The sequence below is a fragment of the Rhamphochromis sp. 'chilingali' genome, assembly GCF_963969265.1.
Source record: "Rhamphochromis sp. 'chilingali' genome assembly, chromosome: 18".
Lineage (NCBI taxonomy): Eukaryota > Metazoa > Chordata > Actinopteri > Cichliformes > Cichlidae > Rhamphochromis > Rhamphochromis sp. 'chilingali'.
In genome coordinates, this window is record NC_137945.1 from 15,076,853 (window position 1) to 15,099,249 (window position 22,397).

The 22,397-nt window shown below is 42.2% G+C and overlaps 1 protein-coding gene across 1 annotated transcript in view; it reads left to right on the forward strand.

Moving 5' to 3' along the window:
- Positions 1-2,225: 2,225 nt before the first annotated feature.
- kiaa1217 (KIAA1217 ortholog) overlaps positions 2,226-22,397 on the forward strand; it is a 132,880-nt gene continuing 112,708 nt past the window's right edge. Inside the window, exon 1 of the mRNA XM_080865377.1 lies at positions 2,226-2,553. Coding sequence (XP_080721503.1) covers positions 2,484-2,553 — 70 coding nt within the window. The 5' untranslated portion in view covers positions 2,226-2,483. The remainder of the gene's footprint in view (positions 2,554-22,397) is intronic.

A 22,397-nucleotide genomic window follows, 5' to 3' on the forward strand; every position in this document is an offset into this window, starting at 1 on the left:
AAACACACTAACTTGCAGTGGCTTCATTTTTAATTTACATGCTCGTTGTCCCGCTATTTGTTTATCGCCTACATTTTCATACATTTGTTATTCAGCTTTAGCGATATCCACTGTTTCATCTTAGGTGTAAGGCAGTCCATAACCACCACATCACCACCACAGTTCATGCTGCAGTCATCCTCCACTCACCAGTGTCCTAAAGTGAAAAGTGATGTTGGGAATTTATTACATGATGTAGTGACCCTGCAGCCTCTCATTCAGGTCAGGCTGCCGAACTCGGTGTATTAAGGGACCACGGCTTCAATACACAGAGTACAAGGGAATGTGCTCTGTGTACTGAGCTATGTTAAAGCTTAAATAAAGGGTGCACAGTCACGGTATAGGCCAAAATGTCATTTCTTCTGTAATTGTTTTCTTTTTTAAAAACTGTAGATTCTGCTTGATTTCCTAAAAACTATATAAAAGGAAAGCAAACCACCCAAATACAGCTTGCAAATACTATAAGCTAATCTCAACATGTGGATATATTCATATTGTAATAATACTTTCCTTTTTGGCATTTCACATTAATGTCTGCTGTTCTAAATACACTTGCCGGTCACTTCATTAGCTACATCTGTTCAGATGCTCACGGATACAAATATCTATTTATCAACACCTGAGTGCATTTAGGCATCTAGACATGATCAAAAACCTGCTGAAGTTCAAACTGAGCGTCAGAATGGGTAGAAGTGTCTATGAACGTGGCATTGCTGTTGGTGCCAGACTGGCTGGTCTCGGTATTTCAGACTTGCTTATCTAATGGGATGGGATCGCTGGGGTTTACAGAGAATGCTCTGAAAGAGAAAAAAGTCGAGTGAGTTTAAGTCCTCCAGCCAAAATACCAGAGGTTGGAGGAGAAAGGCCAAGGAAGGAAATACACCAGTCACATCAAGGGGTGTCGAACTCCAGGCCTCGAGGGCCGGTGTCCTGCAGGTTTTAGATCTCACCCTGAATCAACACACCTGAATCAAACGATTAGTTCATTACCAGGCCTCTGGAGAACTTTAAGACATGTTGAGGAGGTAATTTAGCCATTTGAATCAGCTGCGATGGATGAAGGACACATCTAAAACCTGCAGGACACCGGCCCTCGAGGCCTGGAGTTCAACACCTGTCATTACAACCGAGTAAGAAGAGCATCGCTAAATGTGCAAAACCTTGAACCTCGAAGCGGTTGGGCTACAGCAAACAGAAGACCACACTGGGTGTTGCTCCTTTAAGTTAAGAACAGCCAAAAGTTACACGGGCTCACCAAAATGAGACACAGCAGAAAACTGGAAAAACGCTGCAATGAACGAATGCTATGAATCTCATTTTCTTTTGCTTCTGCCGTTTGGTGTAAACAACATTAAAGCATGGATCCATCCTGCCTTCTATCAACACTTCTGGCTGGTTGTGTAAGGGCGAGGGAGATGTCTTCTTTGCACACTTTGGGCTCATAAGTACAAACTGAGTGTCATTTAATTGCTGCAGGCTGCCTGAGTATTGTTCCTGACCATGTCCATCCCTTTATGATCACAGTGTCCTGTTTCGTGAACATGACAAAGACATATAGAGAAACTTATTCAGCTGTTTTTTAAAGCCATATGTGTAATTTATGAAAAACTCATGTACTGATAAATATTGCGCCTTCCTTCCGTTAGGTGGCACTGTATGCTCCCAGATGCTCAGACAAGGTATCAATAAAGGTATTTGTATTCTTTTAAAAACAGATTACAGCGTTGGATTATCGGATACAATACGCAGAGTTAAAGTGACTGCGCAGTGGTCTTCAAAAATGTGAAATGGCATGTTTTGGTATCACGGGATGCGATGACTGGGAGAAATGGTGGTTTATAAAGTTTTACATTTATAATTTCTAAGACCACCCAAGTTAGATTTTGAACATTGATTAAGAGCTTCCTGACTCTGGCAGCTGGAAAATGTTCAAAATGTCCGAAAATATGATATGTGGTATGAAAATCCAACATTATTGTGTTTTTACAGCCCCCGATTTAAACTTTATTATGGATTCTTTACAGTGATGACGTAACGCTGCAGTCACCGTCATTTGTGTGTGTGGGGAAAAGTTTTATGATTTTTAATACGGGGGGAGGGATAGTGCCTCTCCTGTTCCTGCGAGTCTACTACGTTCACAAGGCTTCTTAGAGCAGAGGGGCAGGTGAGAGTTGGACCGAGCTGGCTGCTTCACCGCAGTACTGGCACACAGTCAGCTCAGAGACGCACAGGGGGCAGAGGGAAAGTCATCCACGGACGCCCGTCTCCGGTGTGTAGTGTCGAAGGATTCCCACGCGCAACACGGACGGCGACGCGGTCACCTCGACGCGGTAAAGCCTCCCCACCCCACCAGCCCCCTGCTCGGAAGTTGGCTGTTACTTTTAAAACAGCACAGAGAAGAGCGGTGAAGTCCTGGAGCTCTGACCTGAGAGCCTGTAACAGACATGTCGGGACACCGGGTGCAATTCGCGGACCTTCTTCCGAGTGATCATAAAGGAAGTCCCAAATCTCACAGTAAGAAAACAAATATACACATATATATATCTGTTGACCTTGATTTTAACAGATGCCAAGTCTAAATTATGAAAACTTTGCAGAAAATCTAAAGATGCCGTGTTTAAAGTTTTTACTCACAGTTAAATACTGCTGTTGCTTAACTTTAGTTACCCAAATAGATCCGTTACATTGCTGCTTTCCTAGTATCCTGTATCTGTGCCCTACTGTAGTCAAAACAGTTAAGCTGCCCTCTCTGCGCTGTCTTGCATTGTATTACACTCCTCTTCATGATGCAGTTATCAGCAGAAAACAGTCAATCCTCGATGATTACATGTATTTTTATTTAAATATGAAATGTTACATGCTGCCTTCTTTCTTGCTTTCTTGCTCATTGATATCTATGTTAATGTCATACTGCACATGTTATATATGAGTGACAGTGTGTGGCCTTTGTGTTGACCCCCTGCTTTGCCCCACTCCTCGGTGTGATCCCATTCAGTCTCCACTCAGGACACTTTTCTGAAGTGGCAGTTGCCCTTTACGTGCTGCAGCTAACTTTTTCTCCTCAGGCCTCCTCTCATTGAGTGTCATGCTGTGTCTTAAGTAAGGTGACACTCAGGTTTGGGCACATTTATTGACCACTACAACTCACAGTATTAAAAGCACAACGCTATTGGCTGTAGAACAGAGCCGGATTTGGGGACTTGGATTTAGTGCTCTTTATTGCTCTGCTGGTTTAAAGGAGTGCTTCTGATTGCATGTGAGGTGTGACAGAGTCAGCGGTGCTCGCCTCTGCTGCTGTATGCTGCAGTGTATGCACTCCAGCATGAGACACAGCTCATCTCCATGGTGACAGGTTGAGTGACAGAGCACGTGAAAAAGGATGCAATGGAAAATTGCCAGTTTGCTGCAAACCCCTCCAGAAGGGTGGCATCTATAACACACTGTGGTTCCACAACGGCACATGTGCACGGCTTGGGATTTATATCTTCGATGGCAGCTGTACTAACACCATGATGTGTGTGTTTGTGTCACATTCAGTAGTGTGCGTGTGAACAGCAGAAGTGCTGATGTTGTGTGCAGGTTAGGCTCAGCTTGTATGCAGGGCATGCTGGGTTTGATGGTGGAAGGACACAAAAGCAGCTTCAGCAGCAAACTACACATTCTGACTCAGCCCATCCATGTTTTTTGTGGGTTTTTCCCCACGTTGCTTGCTTGGAACCAGATGATAGTGGGGTCAAGTTTCAGGCTCTTCTCTTTTTATGATGTGCAGACACACAGCATCCACATTCCACAATAACATAAGCAACTTGACGAGTTTATTGCGAGCAATCATCTCTCATTCAAATATTGTATTACCAGCATCAAATTAAAAAGAAAAAAAAGTACCTGCATAGCAGCAGAACAGCAAGTCATTCATCACTCTGTTCATTTTCACAGCTATAACAGCTAATGATCTTGGCATCATATAGAGAGAACATTACAGCAGATGCGAATATGTCAACTCACATTACTGGTACTGAGGAAGCATTGTTGCTTTTGCCGCTGTGCAATTTGCATGAGTCAAAGAAGAAATCAGCAATATGTTTTTGTCGACATTGTCAAAAATACACTGTTGTTGCTGCGGCGTTTCTGCCCTGGATTTGTCTTTCCGAAAACAGGCAGCATTGTGGCGTCTTTCTTCCTCGGTTATTTTATATTCATAATGTTTGCTTTGCTATCCAAGCAGACTTTTCAGTTTATAAAACTGTATACGATTGCAAGTTATTACTTCACTTTTTAGAATTATTGAGAATCTGTGCATGATAGCATCCGTTTTATCATACCTATTATCCACAGAGATAAATGGCCTGTATTTATATAGCGCTTTACTAGTCCCTAAGGACCCCAAAGCGCTTTACATATCCAGTCATCCACCCATTCACACACACACACATTCACACACTGGTGATGGCAAGCTACATTGTAGCCACAGCCACCCTGGGGCGCACTGACAGAGGGGAGGCTGCCGGACACTGGCGCCACCGGGCCCTCTGACCACCACCAGTAGGCAACGGGTGAAGTGTCTTGCCCAAGGACACAACGACCGAGACTGTCCAAGCCGGGGCTCGAACCGGCAACCTTCCGATTACAAGGCGAACTCCCAACTCTTGAGCCACGATCGCCCACAGAGCTATGTGCAGACAATGTAAAGTATTTAATTTATTTGAAAACGCTAAACACATCCACCCCAGTGGTCAATTTTGGGGGAAATTCAGGTTATTGAGCTGTGCTAGTGTGTATCAACAGCAGCAGACATGTTTTCAGATGGATGTGGTCTTGAAGACAAGGTCAAGCTCTTAGTTAGTCCATAGGCTAATGTTACTAATGAACACATGGCCCACTAATTTTGTAGTTCTGTGCCACTGCCAGTGCCATCTTTTTGGTACTATCTTTAGCCATTATTATTACTGATGATGATGTTTGAAATTTAAATACACGGAACATTTTTCTCTATATTATCCACCGAAAAATGACATTGCATTGTTGAAAAGAAGTAAAACCTTAAATCTATTTCTAGACACTTAATAGAATCTCTACGAATTTCAATGATCAAAAAGTCTTTTAGATTTTACATTGAAATATTACCACGATTTATCTTTTGTCTTTCAGAAATTTCACAATGTATATGATCAATACATGCTTTTGATTCAAAGACTTATCTGTGTGTTGAGAAGGATTAACTGTGACTAAGATGGTGATATGTCTTTCAGTGAGCTATTATACCCTGGACAGCTGCACTCGGGACCATGATGTGCATCATCTCATGTTTCCAACAATATTTGCAGATTATGTCAACAGTCTTGGGTGGTGAAAAGAAGATATCTTGTACGGAGTTCCCATCAAAGTTCTTATACAAAGAGAACTGTTTCACTATTCATCTCAGTCTTTAACTACGTCTTAGGTGGTCTATACCAACATGTTATGTTAACCAGTGCTGTTATCCTGTAAGGCTTCCATGGCATAACAAACTATGACCTCCATATTCCTCTTCATGCCCATTACTGATCATCACTGATCTCACTTTGACAAAGCTTATAGTTAGGCCTGTTCTCCTGTTTCCGTTTGCTATCTTCTTTTTCCCATCACCACCAACTGGTTGGGGCAAATAGCTGCCCCTCCTTGAACCTGGTTTTGCTGGAGTTTTCTTCCTGCTGAAAGGGAGTTTTTCTGTCCCACTGTTGCCAAGTGCTTGCTCGTAATAGATCGCCTGCTCATTGGGTTTTTTACTCTAATATATTAGCATCTTTAATCCACAATGCAAAGGGCCTTGGGGTGACTTTATTATGAATTGGTACTTGTTATGTGCAGCAGTGAATGCAGTGTCACGTTTGCTGTAGTGTGAATGTGTAAAAAGCTGCTTTAAATTAAAAGAGCAGGAAGACAGCTCAAGATGTATAACCAGTGCGTCACATTTGCATGTTCAAATGCAATACCGTATCTGATCTTGATTTAATTACTTTACTAAGTTCTGAGCAGATGGCAAAATTTGCTTCATATAATGTGAAAAGTTGTTGTTCTCACATAGGAGAAACACAATTTAATAACAACAACACTGTAAAAGAAGAGGGTCAAAGCAAATGAACCAAGAAATATTCAATCATAATTAAAAGGGACCATGCCGTGTTGTTTAATCCATTAGCCCATTAACTTTTTGTCAGGATGTCCATGGCGGCATGTTATCATACTTTTGGTCTCTGTGTGATTGCCTTGGGAAATTGGCAAATGATGTGTTGGTGCAATAATCCCAAAATATGCTTCTTTACCAGCTCAGGAATGCAGGCAGTGTCTGTGCCAGTGTCAGGCTTTTGAAACCAGTGGGAGATGCACTCTCTGCAGCTTAAAACACGCTGTGGAAACAAATCAAATGAATGTAAAGGTGAGGATGATGCATAGCTTTAATTTCCTCACACAGACTTTCTATCGATAGTTCACTTACTACTATATTAACATAATCTTTGAGTGAATGGCTGTCTAGTAAGGTGTGAAATGCCATATGTAGCGGGCTGATCAAATTTGATAGTCACTTGAACGGACTCTTCTGGAAATGACCAAGCTCCTGAGATGCTTAACAGCTGTTTTCACAGCAGATTGAAAGCGTGTCCCTTAGGGGCTCTTAAGTTTCTTAAGAGAGTAAAACAAAGATTTAAGGGTATGCGGTGGCTTTATCTGCCAGACAACAATATATTGGTGCTTTTCCGCCTTTAACTGGGGATGCTGCATTCTGACAAAAGGCAGTAATCTTGAGTTTTTACCCACTGTGTTTATTTTTCCACTGAAAATACTGATACCTCTTTGTATCTAAGCTTATGAGCTCCATCAGTGTTAGACATTGTGACAGTTATTACTACCACAAAATTACTGAAATTTTATATTTTTAAAGCAAGTTTAATTCATTGATATTAATATGTAGTGCAGTCATGTTCAGTTAAGGTTTAATTCTGAACTCTGTTATCTCATCTGTGGACTTAAATACGAGGACACAGGAGTGTGGCGTTATCTGTGACCTTGCAGTGCTTTTGCTGGGAGCATCTCTTATCCAAATAATTACAAACTTGACACTAGGATTAGATCTTGAGCAACACATGTGCCAAGTTTTGAATAGGATTGACTGGTGATCAAGATTGGCAAAGAGCAGACAGACTAACATATACAACAGGTACAGCAGGTTGTCCACTGCTGTTATAGATTTGGTGGTTTGATCTCTGACCTCACCATGAGCTCAAGTGTCCTTTGACAAGATGCTGATCAAGTCCCTCCCAATACCAGGCAAGGTCCTCATGTGACAGCTCTGCAAGCATTGTGTGTTTGTGTGTGTGAAAATGAGTGAATGAGAAACACATTTTAAGCACTTAAAGTTAAAGGACACGAGTACAGACCATTTACATGCAGAGATTCCTTTATTTAACAGTGAGATTACATGTAATGTACGTGGAGTGCTCAGTAAATCTTTTCAAATATACTTGTGTGTATTTGATCTTACATTTCATCCATTTTCTGCTGACATTTTCACATTGCTCACTTTGTTCAACTTCAGTGTTTTTAAGGAAAACTCAAAGCACTCTCTACATCAGGGGTGTCAAACTCAAATACACAGTGGGCCAAAATTCAAAACTGGAACAAAGTCGCGGGCTAACGTTAATATTTATTGAAAAAAAAAAAATCTTCCTCCAGATATAAGAATGAATCTTTTCTTATGGACTCAAATAAGTTTTGCTGGAAAACTGAATATGGAACAAGCAAAGCTTAATACTAAACAATATATATATTAGCTGTATAATACCAGTAGGCCAGCTCTAATAGTAATTTGGTATGGCTTCGCGGGCCAAATGTAATTAGGCTGCGGGCCAAATTTGGCCCGCGGGCCAGAGTTTGACACCTATGCGCTACATGTAAATATTGAAAAGGGGGAAAAAACAGACGCGTTGCATTCTGCTTCCTGACTTGTGATTTTTTTTTTTGTTCCATCATCAAGTATTTGTGAGAAGGGCGAGTTAACATAAAGGTCATTTTTGAGAAATGAAGTCAAAGGCAAATATTGTTTTGAAAAGCCCCCACACACACCCCTCGCCGAAAAAAAGGAAATACCACAAGAGGAGTGCGACTTATTGTACAGTAGATTGTGGCTAGAATTACTTTTGGTTGAGTCATCACTGCTGTCTCACAGAATGGCTTTGGATCATTAAACAGTGCGTGCCTAATGAATTATCCATCCTCTTCTGGCTTCTCTGTCTATCCAGCAGCAGGACGCTGATTTGCTGCAAAGAGGAACCAGATGTTTTCTCTCTTTCTTTTTTTTTTTAAATTCTGTGTTTTGTTTTGTTTTTGTTTTTTTTAATGGTTCCTTCTCATGAGTTCCTTCCTAAAGAGGATGTAATGAAGTATCTACATTTTTCTCTCAGAAGCAGTAGAACTTTGGAAGTGCACGCAAAATTTGACAACGTCAGACGAGACGAATGGCAGGATAATGAAGTATACCTGTGTTCCACGGCAACAGCTGCACACAGGCCGCTAAGCACGATGCAGTTAAAGCTCCTCATTGGCTGCTGCAGCTTAGAGCTCGCAGACTTCTCAACATTGTTGTTCCCGTCACTGAGTTTTCGTCGCTTGTGGAACGAGTTGAGGAGTAAACAAACACGTCTATCATGTTTATAGTCATCTTAAGTCTGGGAGGATATAAGGCTTGATAGCACACAGGCAGGAAAGTACACTGTTAAAATGATGACTCCCGAACGCGCCATAGCTCCCTGCACAGCTGTCATTCATCCACCCCGAGCAGTGGTTTTTGAAATATCTGTACTTCTTTATTGCTGATTAGAGACAATCTGGTTGCCTTTCTGTGCAGTTGGAACACAGGGTGTAATAACATTCTTTGCATGTTCTCCCCCAAGCAGTAATGATGCATGATATCAGGCCTTATGACATTTTTTTTAGCGAAGGGAACAAAAAATTGACTCAGACACAGATGAGTGAGAAGTCAAATAGCCTCTCCTTTGATGTTGCAGCAAGGTCATGTTCAAAGGAAAATATCAAATAGGTAAGTTGGGGAGAAAATGAGGCAGTGTTTATGTGAGTGAGGCTGTGTGGTGATGCTTAATATTAAGTGTGTGTCTTTGTGTATATGAGTGTGCAGGGTTACCTGATAATTAGGCTTTTTTTGTGGGGGCTTATCATCAAACTCCACGCTGATGATATGAAGTCACCAACTGGGATTTTAATGACTTTCCAAATCAATCAAAAATTCTGGGTCACTGCCACAGAGGTCAGCCTAGACACACACACACACACACACACACACACACACCCCTGTGTGAGTCTTTATTGTCTTAATTGGAAAACTACAGAGCCTTTTTTTAAAACTGATTTTTCATGTTGTGAGAATAGGACACATTCTGGGCGGGAGGTCTGTTCACTTTTTTTTGCAACTAACTTTTATATCTGCTCATTAGATGTGAAGTTAAAATCCACAGCTAGTTAGCTTAAGTGATCAAAGACTGGAAAATTAGTGATTCACCAATTGCAATTTTCTTATCTGATTCCAATTTCCAATTTTTCTCTAAGGCTACGTTCACACTGCAGGTCTTAATGCTCAATTCCGATTTTTTTGTCTGCCTGTTCACACTACAAATAAAATGCGACAGCAAACGCGCTCTAGTGTGAACGCTCAAAGCGGCCCACATGCGCAAAAGAAGACGTCATACACAACGCGCTCTGTTTAGACCCAGACCAAACAGTATTGTTTGACTGATGGCCCTTAATATAAAGACTTTGGACTTTACGTTTCCCAATTTTTGCTTGAAGTTAGTTATTTACATAATAATGTAAATAACCTAATAATTATCCTTATTGCTGTTTTAGAGGAGCGGTGCTTCAAAGGATAGCTGCAGATTTCTGTCAGAATCTGCAGATTATACAGTACAAATAACATGTTCACGTTGTCTTCCCAACAGTTTGACTAACATCTACACTGGATGGCCAGGAAGCATTCACGATGTCTTCTCCGGCGCTGATAATTGGCGTCTTTTTTGTGTCAGTGACATAAAAGATGGATTTAATGCGACGTGACCATTCAAACAGCAGTCGCTTTCTGAAACATCGGATATGTATTGGATTCAGTACCACATTCGAAAGTGACCCAGATCGGATTTGAAAATATCGGATTTGTGCCTTTCACACTGTCATACCATGATCGGATCTGGGTCGCATAGGGTCAAAAAAATCGGATTTGATGCGCTTTCGCCTGCAGTGTGAACGTAGCCTAAGTGTGACCTGCCTATCCGGATTTTTATCGCTTATCTTTCTAAGAAATAGAATAGAATAGAAAAGCCCTTTATTGTCATCGTACATATACAATGAAATTGTGGGTGCTCCACACCAACTGTGCCAGAATAAAATAGAAATAGTAGACAGCAGGAATAAATAGCAAACAGGAGAAATATATGCAATCAAGAGACACATTAGAAAACAAAGTTGTGCAAAGAAAAAACTGAATAAAGTCTGTGTGTGAGTGGCTGAGTGATGGGGGTTACTCAGACCGTGGCTCGGATTATTGGGGATGTGGGGGGATAGTGTTTATTGACAGTCCGAATGGCCCAGGGGAAGAAGCTGTTTGTGAGTAAGTACTGTAACTGACGTGCGAACAAAACCCGACTTCTCTTCAGTTTTTTTTTTCATAATAAAATAAATTGTTACATTTTTTTCCCCCCAGACTGCAGTAAATTACAGGATCTGCTGTCAGTTAAAATTATGAAAATAAAGTAATGTTCTACTATAAGGAGGCACAAATAACTGAAAAAGCAGTTTCTTTACACCCACGTTGAAATATGACATGACATATTTTACCTTACCAAACAACAGCAAGTGCATCAGATTTATACAATAAAACAAATGTCAAGTACTTACATAATTTTCCATATTCATAACTTCACCCGACAGCAAGACATTGACCAGTTTTCTCTTTTTCACTCATCTCTTTAATTTTCCTCATAATTACTCTGATTCTTTGCTCATACCGAGGCTGCTGGCTTGTGGCTGGATCTGAGCTCTGGATAGCTTTGGCTTTCGTCACTTTGCCTTTGTTGCCTTCTTTAAAATGTCCATGTTCAGCTGGGTGAAGGTCATTTCAGCGTCTGATTAGGTTTGTTTTTAAGAACGTTTCCCCTGTGGTTTATTTTGGTGAGCTTTGTGTCTTCCTCACTCACAATGAAGACACACTAGCGTCCAATCACCAGTCGGGGCCAAGACCGCTAAAAAATCTCTCGATTTGTGTCCCTGGCCAGTCAGTCTGTGCTTGAACAAATTCTTTAAGTTTTTGTTGCCTTGGTTTTGGTTCAAGTTCAATTGAGTCTTCTTCTTCATGTTTTTTCCAGACACTAATATTTTGTGGTAAGTATGCGTTGCGTTGACACACAATCTGTGCAAACTAGGATGCAAAAGACACATTTCATCAGGACCTATAAGGTAAACACATTTTCTCACTTACACAGTCTCTCTGACAAGCCCCTCCTGGTTATATGTAATTTATGCTCACTTCGATAAAAACAAGCCATCTGACACCACTCATTTGAAATTCCAAACATTTTGCTTCAGTATCTAATTTGATAACTGAGCTTGTGGATGGGAAAATAATCCACTCCCAGTCAATAACCACAAACCACTCCTGTCAGTGTGATAAATGGGAGGTTTAGCACGAGGCTACAAGTGGGGGTTTGTAAGTGGATGGGACGCCGCTGATTGGGTGCGGTCGTAGCAAAGGGCTGTGGGAGGAAAACATCCATCCAGAAAGTGCTGAGAAGTTTGGTGATGACCCTATAGCACATTATAGGAGTTTCCAGCTGGTTGCTGGAAGACTGAAGGGAGAATAGGGAGTGACAGACTAAGCAGTGCCCTGTTGCTTTATCAAAAAACATTATCAGTAATACTATTTCTCATGAGAGAAGGCAAATAATTATAGGCATTCTATGCGCAGTAAATTCTTTGCCTTCTTTTCACTTGCTGTGAATTTTCAGGTCAAGTTGGGCTAATCCACTTTGCTCCCTGGATAGTCTATGAAATACCAGCATGCCAATAAGTGTGATGCTGGCATCAGCAAATGGCTGCTGATCCTTTGATTCATACTTTAATCTGAAGACAAAAGATTATTTTTTTTAAATTAGAGCCCTTTCTATTATATTAAACCACCTACTGCATTTAAATCCAGCCATTCTCTATTTGAAAGATGAATAGGGCTCTTACAGAAACGCAATTCTCTCTCATTTCTTTTGTATAAATGCTCCCAATTAGAAAGGGAAAACAAATTTGAAATCACTCTGCGGAGTTCATTCTTTGTTATGATTGATGACTGATGATGATTTTGCCTCAGCCCCGGCACCTTTCGCCTTAGCTTATCAGAGCGCGTACAGCTGCTTTAGTGGCCGGAAAACTGTGATATTTAACGAGACTCTCTGTTATGCACTGTATGTGACACTGAATGCCATGATGATGCGGACTTGGCTGTCAGGAGCCACTGCAAAGGCCAGCAGTTGTGTAAGAGATTTAATGGCTGTGGCTGGGAGCCTAAAGAGAGGGCAGCAATCATCAGACCTTTTGGCAAGGTTAGCTCGGTCCTTTATTCTCTGCTTCTCTCTTTCAATCGCTCTGTTAGTCATCCTTTTTTTTTTTTTTTTTTTTTTTTTTCTAAATGACATCAGAAACAGCAGTATGCGACATTACGTGATGGCAGAGCTTCAGTTCATCCTTTGTCATTTTTTTTTTTTTTTTTTTTTAATAAATAGGACAGGGGGAATGAATGAGAGAGAGAGGGGGAGAGAAAGAAAGAAAACCAAAGGGGAGAAGAGACGGTGAGAAGGGGGGGGAAGAGAGAGAGAAAAAAAAAAAAAAAACTCCTGGGTCACCTGTATGGAGAAAAAAAAAAAAAAAACAAACAAACAAAAACAAACAGAGGAGACAGCAAACAACAAAGAGCAACATAATAATAGAGAAAACAAAGCACCATCACAATAAACTAGCTAGTCATAGATATCAGTATTTACTAAATAATAAACGATATTGTGCAGCACGCAAGATAGACAGCGCACAGTGTGCTTTGAGGCAGCAGCCAAGAAAGCTTTAGTCCGCGTCTGTGAATACCCATGTGTGCATACCTGTGTGGATCAGCATGCTTGCATTCCAAAGGTTTCTCCATGTAATGATCTGCTAGGGAGTGTGGGGGGGCCACAGCCCCGTCCTCCAGGGTGTGAAGCGGGTATGGAGGAGATCAAAACTCCAGACATCCAGAGGCCCCCAGAACACAAGAGACCATGGAAGACCAACAGAGGGGCAGCCGCGCCACTGTCCCAGTAAGAGCTGAGGAGAGTCCCAGATGAGGGCTCGCCCAGCAGCCGCGGAGCAGAAGTCAGGGGGAGTTGCAGTGACGCGCCCGTGAGCTCCGCCGGCCCCCAGCTGCGCCTGAGTGACCGAGCCCCAGGCCGAGAGGCCGGGGGCACCCCACCTCCAAAGGGGCCCGAGCGAGCCCCAGGCCCCAGGCCCCGACAAGCGGCCGCCAAGGAGTGAGCCGGTGTGCACCCGGACGCCCACCCCCAGACACAAAGAACCACCAACACACCGACACCTGAGGGAGTCCGCCACCGGCAGGGGAAGTGGTGGTGGGTGGAGATAGGCCTCCAAACCTTGGAGGGCCTGAGGTGTCCCCAGAGAGGTGGCGTCTGATACCCAACCTGACATATAGACACAGACATACAGGCACACACAGACACAAACATCCATTCCCACCCTCATGCTCTCATATGCACTCACTCCACACTCAACCAACGTGGAGACAGACATAAAGAGACGCTGTACACACAATCACACTCCCCAAGCGTACTCTACAAACCGGGTCTAGGTACCCTTGCCCCTGGAGGGGGGAATTGCACCCAGACCCAGGTGGTGTTACCCTTTTCCCTGCGGTGGGGAGAGGCAGACCACCCCGACTCCGCAGCAGCAGGGAGGCCCCACACCCCAGACCGCAGTCGGACGGCCAACTCCTCCTACTAGCCCTCCCGCTCCAGCAGGCCGCAGAGAATGGGGGTGGGAGAAGACTCCAAACCTCCCTCCACCCGCTCATTGTAGTGTTGATGCATATGTGTTCTAAGGTGCAATTAAAACCCAGGAGGGCATGGAGCTACCTGCCAAGGAGCAGCAGGTAAGCGCATAGTCCCTCCTGCTAGCCCTCAATGTCTACGTGTATTTAAAATTGAGAGGTGGGCAACGACGTCAGGGGTGAGGTGTACACCCTGATGGTGATTTGGACTCCGTGATTGTGCCCACCCCCAAGATCCTATATGTATGTGTAATGAGAGTGTGAATAATGTGAATGTCTAAGTTGTGGGATAAAATTGAGGCAGAGGCAGCCAGAAGGGGACAGGGGGGGGGGGGTAGCCTCCTCTGCACCCTGGTGACATACCCCCACTCCAAGGCCCTGCATGTGTGGGTGGTTGTGGAGGAGCGGGAAGAGGGAGGCAGCTGGAGATGGGGAGGGAAGGAAGGGAGGGGCAGGTAACCCCTCCCTGGGGCCAGCTCCCCCGCTGACCCCAGTAGGCACTCCCACCCTCCGCGACCCGCCAGGGAAGGGGGGCCCAGGCCCATCAGACAGGGGCCCAGTGCAGTAGCGCCCCCCGGCTCCACAGAGCCCTGGACAGTCCACCCAACCCCACCACAGAGAAAACTGCACCCACCCCACCAACCACACATCTTCCAGACTACATAAGACGGTAAACGCCCAGGCTGAGATCTTCCTCCACCTCTCCTGTATCTCCCCCTCCTGCAGAGAGTTCCTGAGAGAAGAAAGCTCCTGCAAGATGTGACCATCCCCCCCACCAGTTGAAGAGCCCCCCAGGCGGCTCGATGCACCGGCGGCACCCTGCTCCAGGGCCGGGCCCCCATGCACCCACCCGCCCACAACCCCGGCAACACACCAACCAGGACCCGAGCCCCCGAGGCCCGGCCCGGGCCCCAGCCCAGAGATGGAGCGCCCCCAAAACCTCACGCCCATCCCGGACCCACCCAGGGGCAGCCAGTCTGTTAGTCATCCTAAAGTAATACTCTGGTGCTTCCAAACTCTAGTCCTTATGTTGCCAGTAACTTTTTAACAGAAATCACAAATGTAAGCTTGATGATATCTTTGATGCACCAGTGTAAGGAAGGATGAATTAAAGCTTTCATTTTACCTGTTTTCTTCTGTTAGATCTGCCACTTAATGAAAATGTTAAGTACTGGAAATGGTCTTTTATATATATATATCTTGTTTTTAATACTTGGATAAAAATGCTTTACAGCCAGTGACTGTTGGAAGTGTAGAGTCCATGGATATCAGGAAATGTTGAGCTTCCAGGTGCTGCTTGTTTGATTTTGTATTTGATAAATAAAATTCATGCTCTGTTGGGTTGAGACTGATTTGGACATTGAAGAATGTCTAATTTCTTTGCCTTGAGAAATGCTTATGCATCTCCTTTGACATTGCAGTGTGCCATTACATACACAATTCATCCTGCTACATCCCACTCATCAATCACATTATCAATAAACACTAGCGGCCCTGATCCGATGGGAGCCATACATGCCAATGACGTAATCCAAAGAACTCCTGTCCAAATAACTTTTTTAAGGCCTGCGTAGGTTCTGTTACATGATTTCTAACAAAGTCTACTTTGGCCTTTGGTTCTTGAGTGCAGCCGGTGCTTTTTGCATTCACAAAGGCGTCTCTTGACTGTAGACCTTGACCATGATACGTCTAACTCCTTGAGAGTATTCTTGAATTGTTTAGAAGTTTTGAAGTTGTTTTTCTTAATCATGGAAATAATTCTGTCATCCTGCACGTTAGTCAACTCATGTGGTCTTTCCGGCCTTTTGGTGTTGCTGAGCTGTTGTTGTTGTTGCTGTTGCAGTGCATTCCTTATTTAAAGAATATACCGGATTACTGATTTTGCCATGTCTAAAGGTTTTGCTAGCTTGTTTATTTTGGTTTTCCCATGTAATGGCAATTATGATTTCCGATGAACAGCTATCAAATGCATATCCAGCACTCTGGAACCTACTCCAGAGCTTTTATCTGCTTAATTTCTCATAAAACGATAAGGGAACAGGCCTCAACTGACGTTGAAACTGGTTGTCAGTCAGTGAGCCTGTAAAAATGGGGAACTATGAATAATAATGGTTGTAATTCCTAAATATTTAATGCAATACTTTTGTGAAAACCTTTGAATTAAAGCTAAAAGTTTGCACTTCTTGATTTTTTTTTTTTGATGAAATGAGAAAATCCACCGTGGTGTAAAAAAGGCAAAACTACAGAAATTATGTAACTGTCCAGATTTTTATGGAATTAATTATGTCTGAAACAAGGTATTGTAATTCCTCTCACTTTAAAGTTGACTACAGTGACTTTAAGCTAACCTTTCCTGGCTTCCTGACTTTTCTTCACAGAGCTCTTTTGAATACCACTTGACGGAGATGACCATATTTAAGACATCCCCCCACTTGACATTAAGCTGAACCATAAATCACAGACGTTTGCATGTGTGTGTGTGTGTGCTGTAATTTATTCAATTAATTTATAAGTATTTCAGACTTAGTTTTTTTTGGATTCATGCCTCACCCGAGCCAAATAAAACAGACATTGTTACTGTTTTTTGTCCCCAGTATCAACAACAGACGCTGCTGGTTGAGTCATTTTGGTATGATGCAATTAGAGTAAGCCCAGCTGCACATTTTGGATGACCAAGATCAAATGTATACTCATTAACTGTTGTAAACTGTAACTGCGACGTGCACTATTATGGTTAAGAGTCCATTTCTCTAACAATTGACACTTTCAGCCAGTCCATGATGAATAAATGCCTTAATGCCTCCAGAATCTAATTTTACTGGTTGTTTTTTCTTTCTTGTGCGTCTTTTTTTATACCTTTGTGTTTTTTCTACTGCCCACACATTTTTTTTTTACAGTGAAATTACTGTTAGAGCAAATGTAACTGTAAAAAATAAATTACTTCAGTTAAATAAACTGATGCCTTGTCTTTGCCTTGAAGATGGTATAATCAGCATTTTCATTATGATAGATAAGTTGTTTCCCATCTTTTTTTTAAAATGAAAACACAGCATACTGTGATTAGCATTCAAATAAAAAGAAAAGTCACCAAGCGTTACCTCAGATGTTCACATCATTACTACCACTGCTATAGTTATCATCTGTATGGGGGTAGCTATAAGAAGTAGCACTTGAAGAAGTGACCTTGACACAGCTTCAAAGCGAGAGTATAAATGTTACTGGAAAGTAAAGCTGATTAGTGACTCATGTGCATGTGACTAAACCATTGTTGACTGAGCCAAGAATGTACTCCCAGCTGCTAGTTAACATTATTAACCCACAGCTGCTAGTTATCATGGCCGCCTACTTTTTCTGCCATCAAAAAGCTTTTTCACAGTGGGGAGTGACTGAGGTGAGGAAGAGTTAGCTCAAACTTTCCACTGACCTTCATAACCTCAAAGTCTCTCTGGCCCAGATTTACCCGAGTCCCTGCGCCTTCCTCAGAACTTGACACTGAATGGCGCTCAGGACTTTTAATATCATGGCGTTTGTGGGTGCTCCTGACTGATAGAGGTTTGGGGTTAGTCTTTGATGTTCTTTGTGCTTCTTAATGAGGATCAGACTCAGGGTTTTTTTGGCCAAAGTCCTCCCTCCTCCCTTTTCCACTTGGAGCAGTGGGGCAGCAGAGATTGAAGAACTAGTTCCACCTCAAGAGAGGAGCATTTCTTCCCCCTCCTTTCCCCCTCTATACATTTTATCCTTCCTCTCTCTCCCACTCTTTCTTTAATCAGCCTCTCTGGCACCCAGAGCGTCTCTGCGTCTCTGAGTGAGTTCATCATTTCATTAAGGAGGCCTTGGCCCAGATGAATCAGGGCTCTGAAGTTCTTTCATCAGCACGTTGGGGAAGCGGGAGAAACGGTTAGGGAGACCAAGTGCGACAAAGCGCAGGAAACACACCAAAGGGGGGTCCAGCTCAGTCTGGACTGGGCCCGAAGGCTGAAACGTGTGTGTACACAAGCCTGTGACAAGGCAAAGGGTCAGGGCAGATGTCAGATGAGGGTTGGGCCCTGACTAACCTCTGATCTAAGTTCTAAGGACAAAGGCCAACCAAAAACACGTGTGGGCTGGTGCTCTAGTTATGTTCCCTTTCCTCATGAAAAGACACGTTTGATGAATTAACTTTAGAAAATAAAGACCCACTGAAGTGTAGAGCTTAAGCACAGCACAGTCTTGAAGCTTGTGAGTGAGTCTTGTCGGTCAGTGGTTGCAAAACATTTCACTTCTAAATGACACTGACAGAAACCCTGTGTTTTTTTCCCCCCCAAAGCTTCTCAAGACTGAGCAGATAAATATGTTGTTGCGTGAGAATAGATTTGTCCTTCAGTACATTTTGACTTAATGCACTGTTTCCCTTTAGCTTGGGCTGCCAACATTTGCTGCTAGCTATTTTGTATGCAATTTATTACAATTAGCCTGAAGCAAATGCTATTTCTAGCCCAGGAACTGGACTGTTAATTCAGATTATTGCCATAGAGGAAAACCATAAAGCTTGGGGGCCATTATTCCTGCAGAATTTCAGGCATGACATATTGAAGAGGAGCAGAGCTACTGAATATGTTTCTTTATGTCTTGAGAGAAAACCCTTAAAACTCAGCCTCATATCTTGCATGAGTGGCCCCTGCACCCCTGTTACTTGTCCATTCAGTCATGCAACTTTACCTCCATCCCATCACTCATAGCGCCATTAACTGCGATTTAATTTAACACCACCCACCTATCTCACACCTCATATTTAGACCCCAATGTGCCACCCTTCGTGTCTTCATTCCTTTTGTGTCCCTCCTCATCAGATGCTTATCTCTGTCCCGCGTTTATCCAGGCGGAGCCCATGCTGTTGGTTCAGCAGATCTCTGCTGCTGACTGAAGCCTTGTGTGTTTGTGTGGCAGTGCACGTGTGTGTATGTAGGTCTGCCCACTCGCATCTATGCATACCGCTGGAGGACTTCCTGTGGTGTTGTGACATGGATGCTGGTGTTTGCTGTCACTGCAGTTCATGTGTCGCTTTGCCCCCACTGTTGCTCCCTTACTGCAGAGACTTTGGGAACTGCACACACGCACACACACAGACACATACATTTAGGAAAAAACATACTTATTATGTAGGTTTTTTGTCTTAGATTTCTGGCTCTCGAAAACTCTTAATGTTTATGTGTAATATAAATGTGTAACTGATACTAGCTTGTTCTGCACGTGGCTATTAGGTCAGTTGATACCTTTTTGATGCTACTGTTAATACTCCCTGTAGCCAGAACAGTGAGGATGGCTACTTTTGAAAGCTTATCAACCCAAGCTTAGCATATTTGAGGGTGTTTGGGTGTTGTGCATCTAAGGTCAAAAGCAGTTCTGCACAGTTCCTGCTAAGTTCAAACTTAGGCTAACTATATATAGGAGACATTGTTCATTGCTATGCTAACAATTGGGTACAGAGTATCCTGTACCTAAAACAACTAGACTCCACTGTAATGAAGGGTCGTAAATCTTATACAAAAAAATTCAGTGGCTACCCTATGAAATACTTTTTTTCCTTTCTTGTTTTTCCCGATTCAACAATCAAGAATGGGTTTGATTGATATCCTAACTGACAAAGATGGATCTACTGCTCATTTAGTGCTCAAAACTGGAGGTAACTTTGTCCTGAGTTCAGAACAACAACAATTGTTACCATATTACCATGAGCATGCCAGTTCAGTGGCTGTCATGATAAATCAAGAAAATATGCTGCACTTCTTCTTGTAAAAAAAAACAAAACCTTATTTGTCAGCCTTTCCTCTGGCTTCTGGTTTTTATGGCCAACTACATTTTGAAATACATGCACTGCATTTATCTGCATTTTCATTAAATATAGAAAAGCAAATCCACACTCTGAACATTCTCCTTTGTCAGCCACGAATGGAAAGCACAGCACTAACAAACATCACTGGATGACACAGAAAACTTTCAGAATCAGAATCAGAATCAGAATACTTTATTGATCCCTGGGGGAAATTATTTTTTGTTACAGTGCTCCATTTTAAACCAACATTAAGACAAGACAGACAATACGCTAACTAAGAATAGTACAATATATACATATACATACATACATACATACATACATACATACATACATACATAAGTCACTTATAAATAAATAGTTGGAAAAGAAACATGTGTAGACATTGTCACTAGACATTTGAAAACATCAGATATGTTTGAATGAATTAAGGTTACATAAACACTGATAGCAGCACCACTATAAAATTAGTTCTTGTCGCCCATCCCTTTGAGTGACACATTGTTGTGGTACAAAAAAACATATTTGAAATAACTTATCAACATGATCAGCATAGTTTCTGCCCTAAAATACACCCAAAGAACACCCTCAGTTATTCCCCATGTGGCTACTTCTTGTAACCCCCTATTCCAAACCATTTTTAGCTCTTTAGACTACGTGTTGCTGTTGTCTCTAGTTTTAATTTGGCATACCTCAGCCTTTGTCATAGCTTTGTTACTTTATTGGTTATGTGATGCTCAAAATTATTATTAGCTATTTTTTTACAGTGCTTTGTACCACGCTTACAGTATCTGCTGTCTGTTGAAAATGTGCAATGAGGATGGATGACTCATGACTGTAGACCAAATCTACCTACGGGTACAAATAAAGTAACCTGAACCTAGTTCAACTCGAGAGCCAGATTTATCTCTGGGTTGCCGTGTCTTTGCTGGATATGACTTTCAGATACTGTTCATCACTTTTTTTAGGCCTTTTGCTTCCTTTGTTTTTCATTTACTTCAACTTTATTTTCAAGGACACACTGCACAGAATGCTGAGACACTCCACATTGCTAATTCTCTTTGGGAATCACTTTGTTAGTGAAAAAATTTTTTTTTTTCTGTTTCATGAACTGTGCTATTTTTATGATTTTGCATAGATTGAATTGAAAAAATGGGAACTAATCATGTATTTTTATGACAGGCTAAAAGACAGTTTAAAATTGGTTCTTTGCTAAGTTGTCTGTTATGTGTGAACACAACAGTGGCACACGCTTTGAGTGAGGCGCCTTTTTATGCTTGAATTATTCATAGGTACGTGTAAGGTGGGCTGACAAACAACCAAACATACATCGGAAAATGCTCAGGTACAAGGTTGGGACTTACAACGAGTGAAAAAACAACCAGTGCCCAAAGAAAACCTTTAAAATACCTTCAGAAAGCCTGAAGAACTATTGCTTATAACCACACATAAAAAAAAGAAGGTTGGCTCGAGATTTTTTCTCAGTTCTGTAAGTCACATCTCATGCAAGCACTTTGCAGGATAAACGGTTTTATGCACTGGAGGAGGCCCAAGATGCTCAATGAGGAATGGAAGAAATTTAATGCCACTGAAGCTCTGTAGAGCTCCTTGCATGGCTGGCTAGCTTAATCTGTCTTCCCTTTTCCCATGTACGTATAAAGATTTTGAGATTAAAGCAAGCTTTGAAATTAATTACAGATTTTAATAGACACTGTTAAGTGGTGACAAATAATTTATTACTGATGAGGTCACGTTGTAAACAATCCTATAATGTTTTATGCATGCCTCCGTGCCTCACTCTCTTTACCACTGTAAAACTCCCATAGTGTGTTCCACATAGTCTGATTTACAACTTGTGATATAATTTAAATGACTGATATATTTGTGATGTGGTGCGGAGTGGTTTTTACCAGTGAAAGTGTGCAAAATTATGGGCTGGTAATCGCTCATTTGAAAGCTGTCAGCTCAGTTTTGAGACTGAAGCCATGAAAACCTCTAATGAAAATCTACTTTCTTGGCAAGCATGTTTACACACAGACATGCACACATGCAGGATATAGACACAGACACACACACACAGATTATTTCCAATCCCCCTGAGAGCGCTTAGACAAATGGCATTTTCACATGTTAAAGGTCACAAATGAAATAGCTGTTGTGAGCATAAATTTGGACACACTGCAGCTGCGACAGTAGAGAGGAAGTCATCGATATAAAACACTGGTTACTTCAGGTTGAAAAACCTCCTGAATAATTGCTGCAGGATTTATCGTTGGCCACATTAAGGCTCATATTGTTCTGCCAGCAGATTCTTGAGCAGCATATGTCAGCTAGGATGAAGCATTTCTTACCTTTAAATCATAATATCCTCACCATCGTCTGGAAAATATATATTTTTTGTTCTTTGCACCATAGAATTATATCCATGTG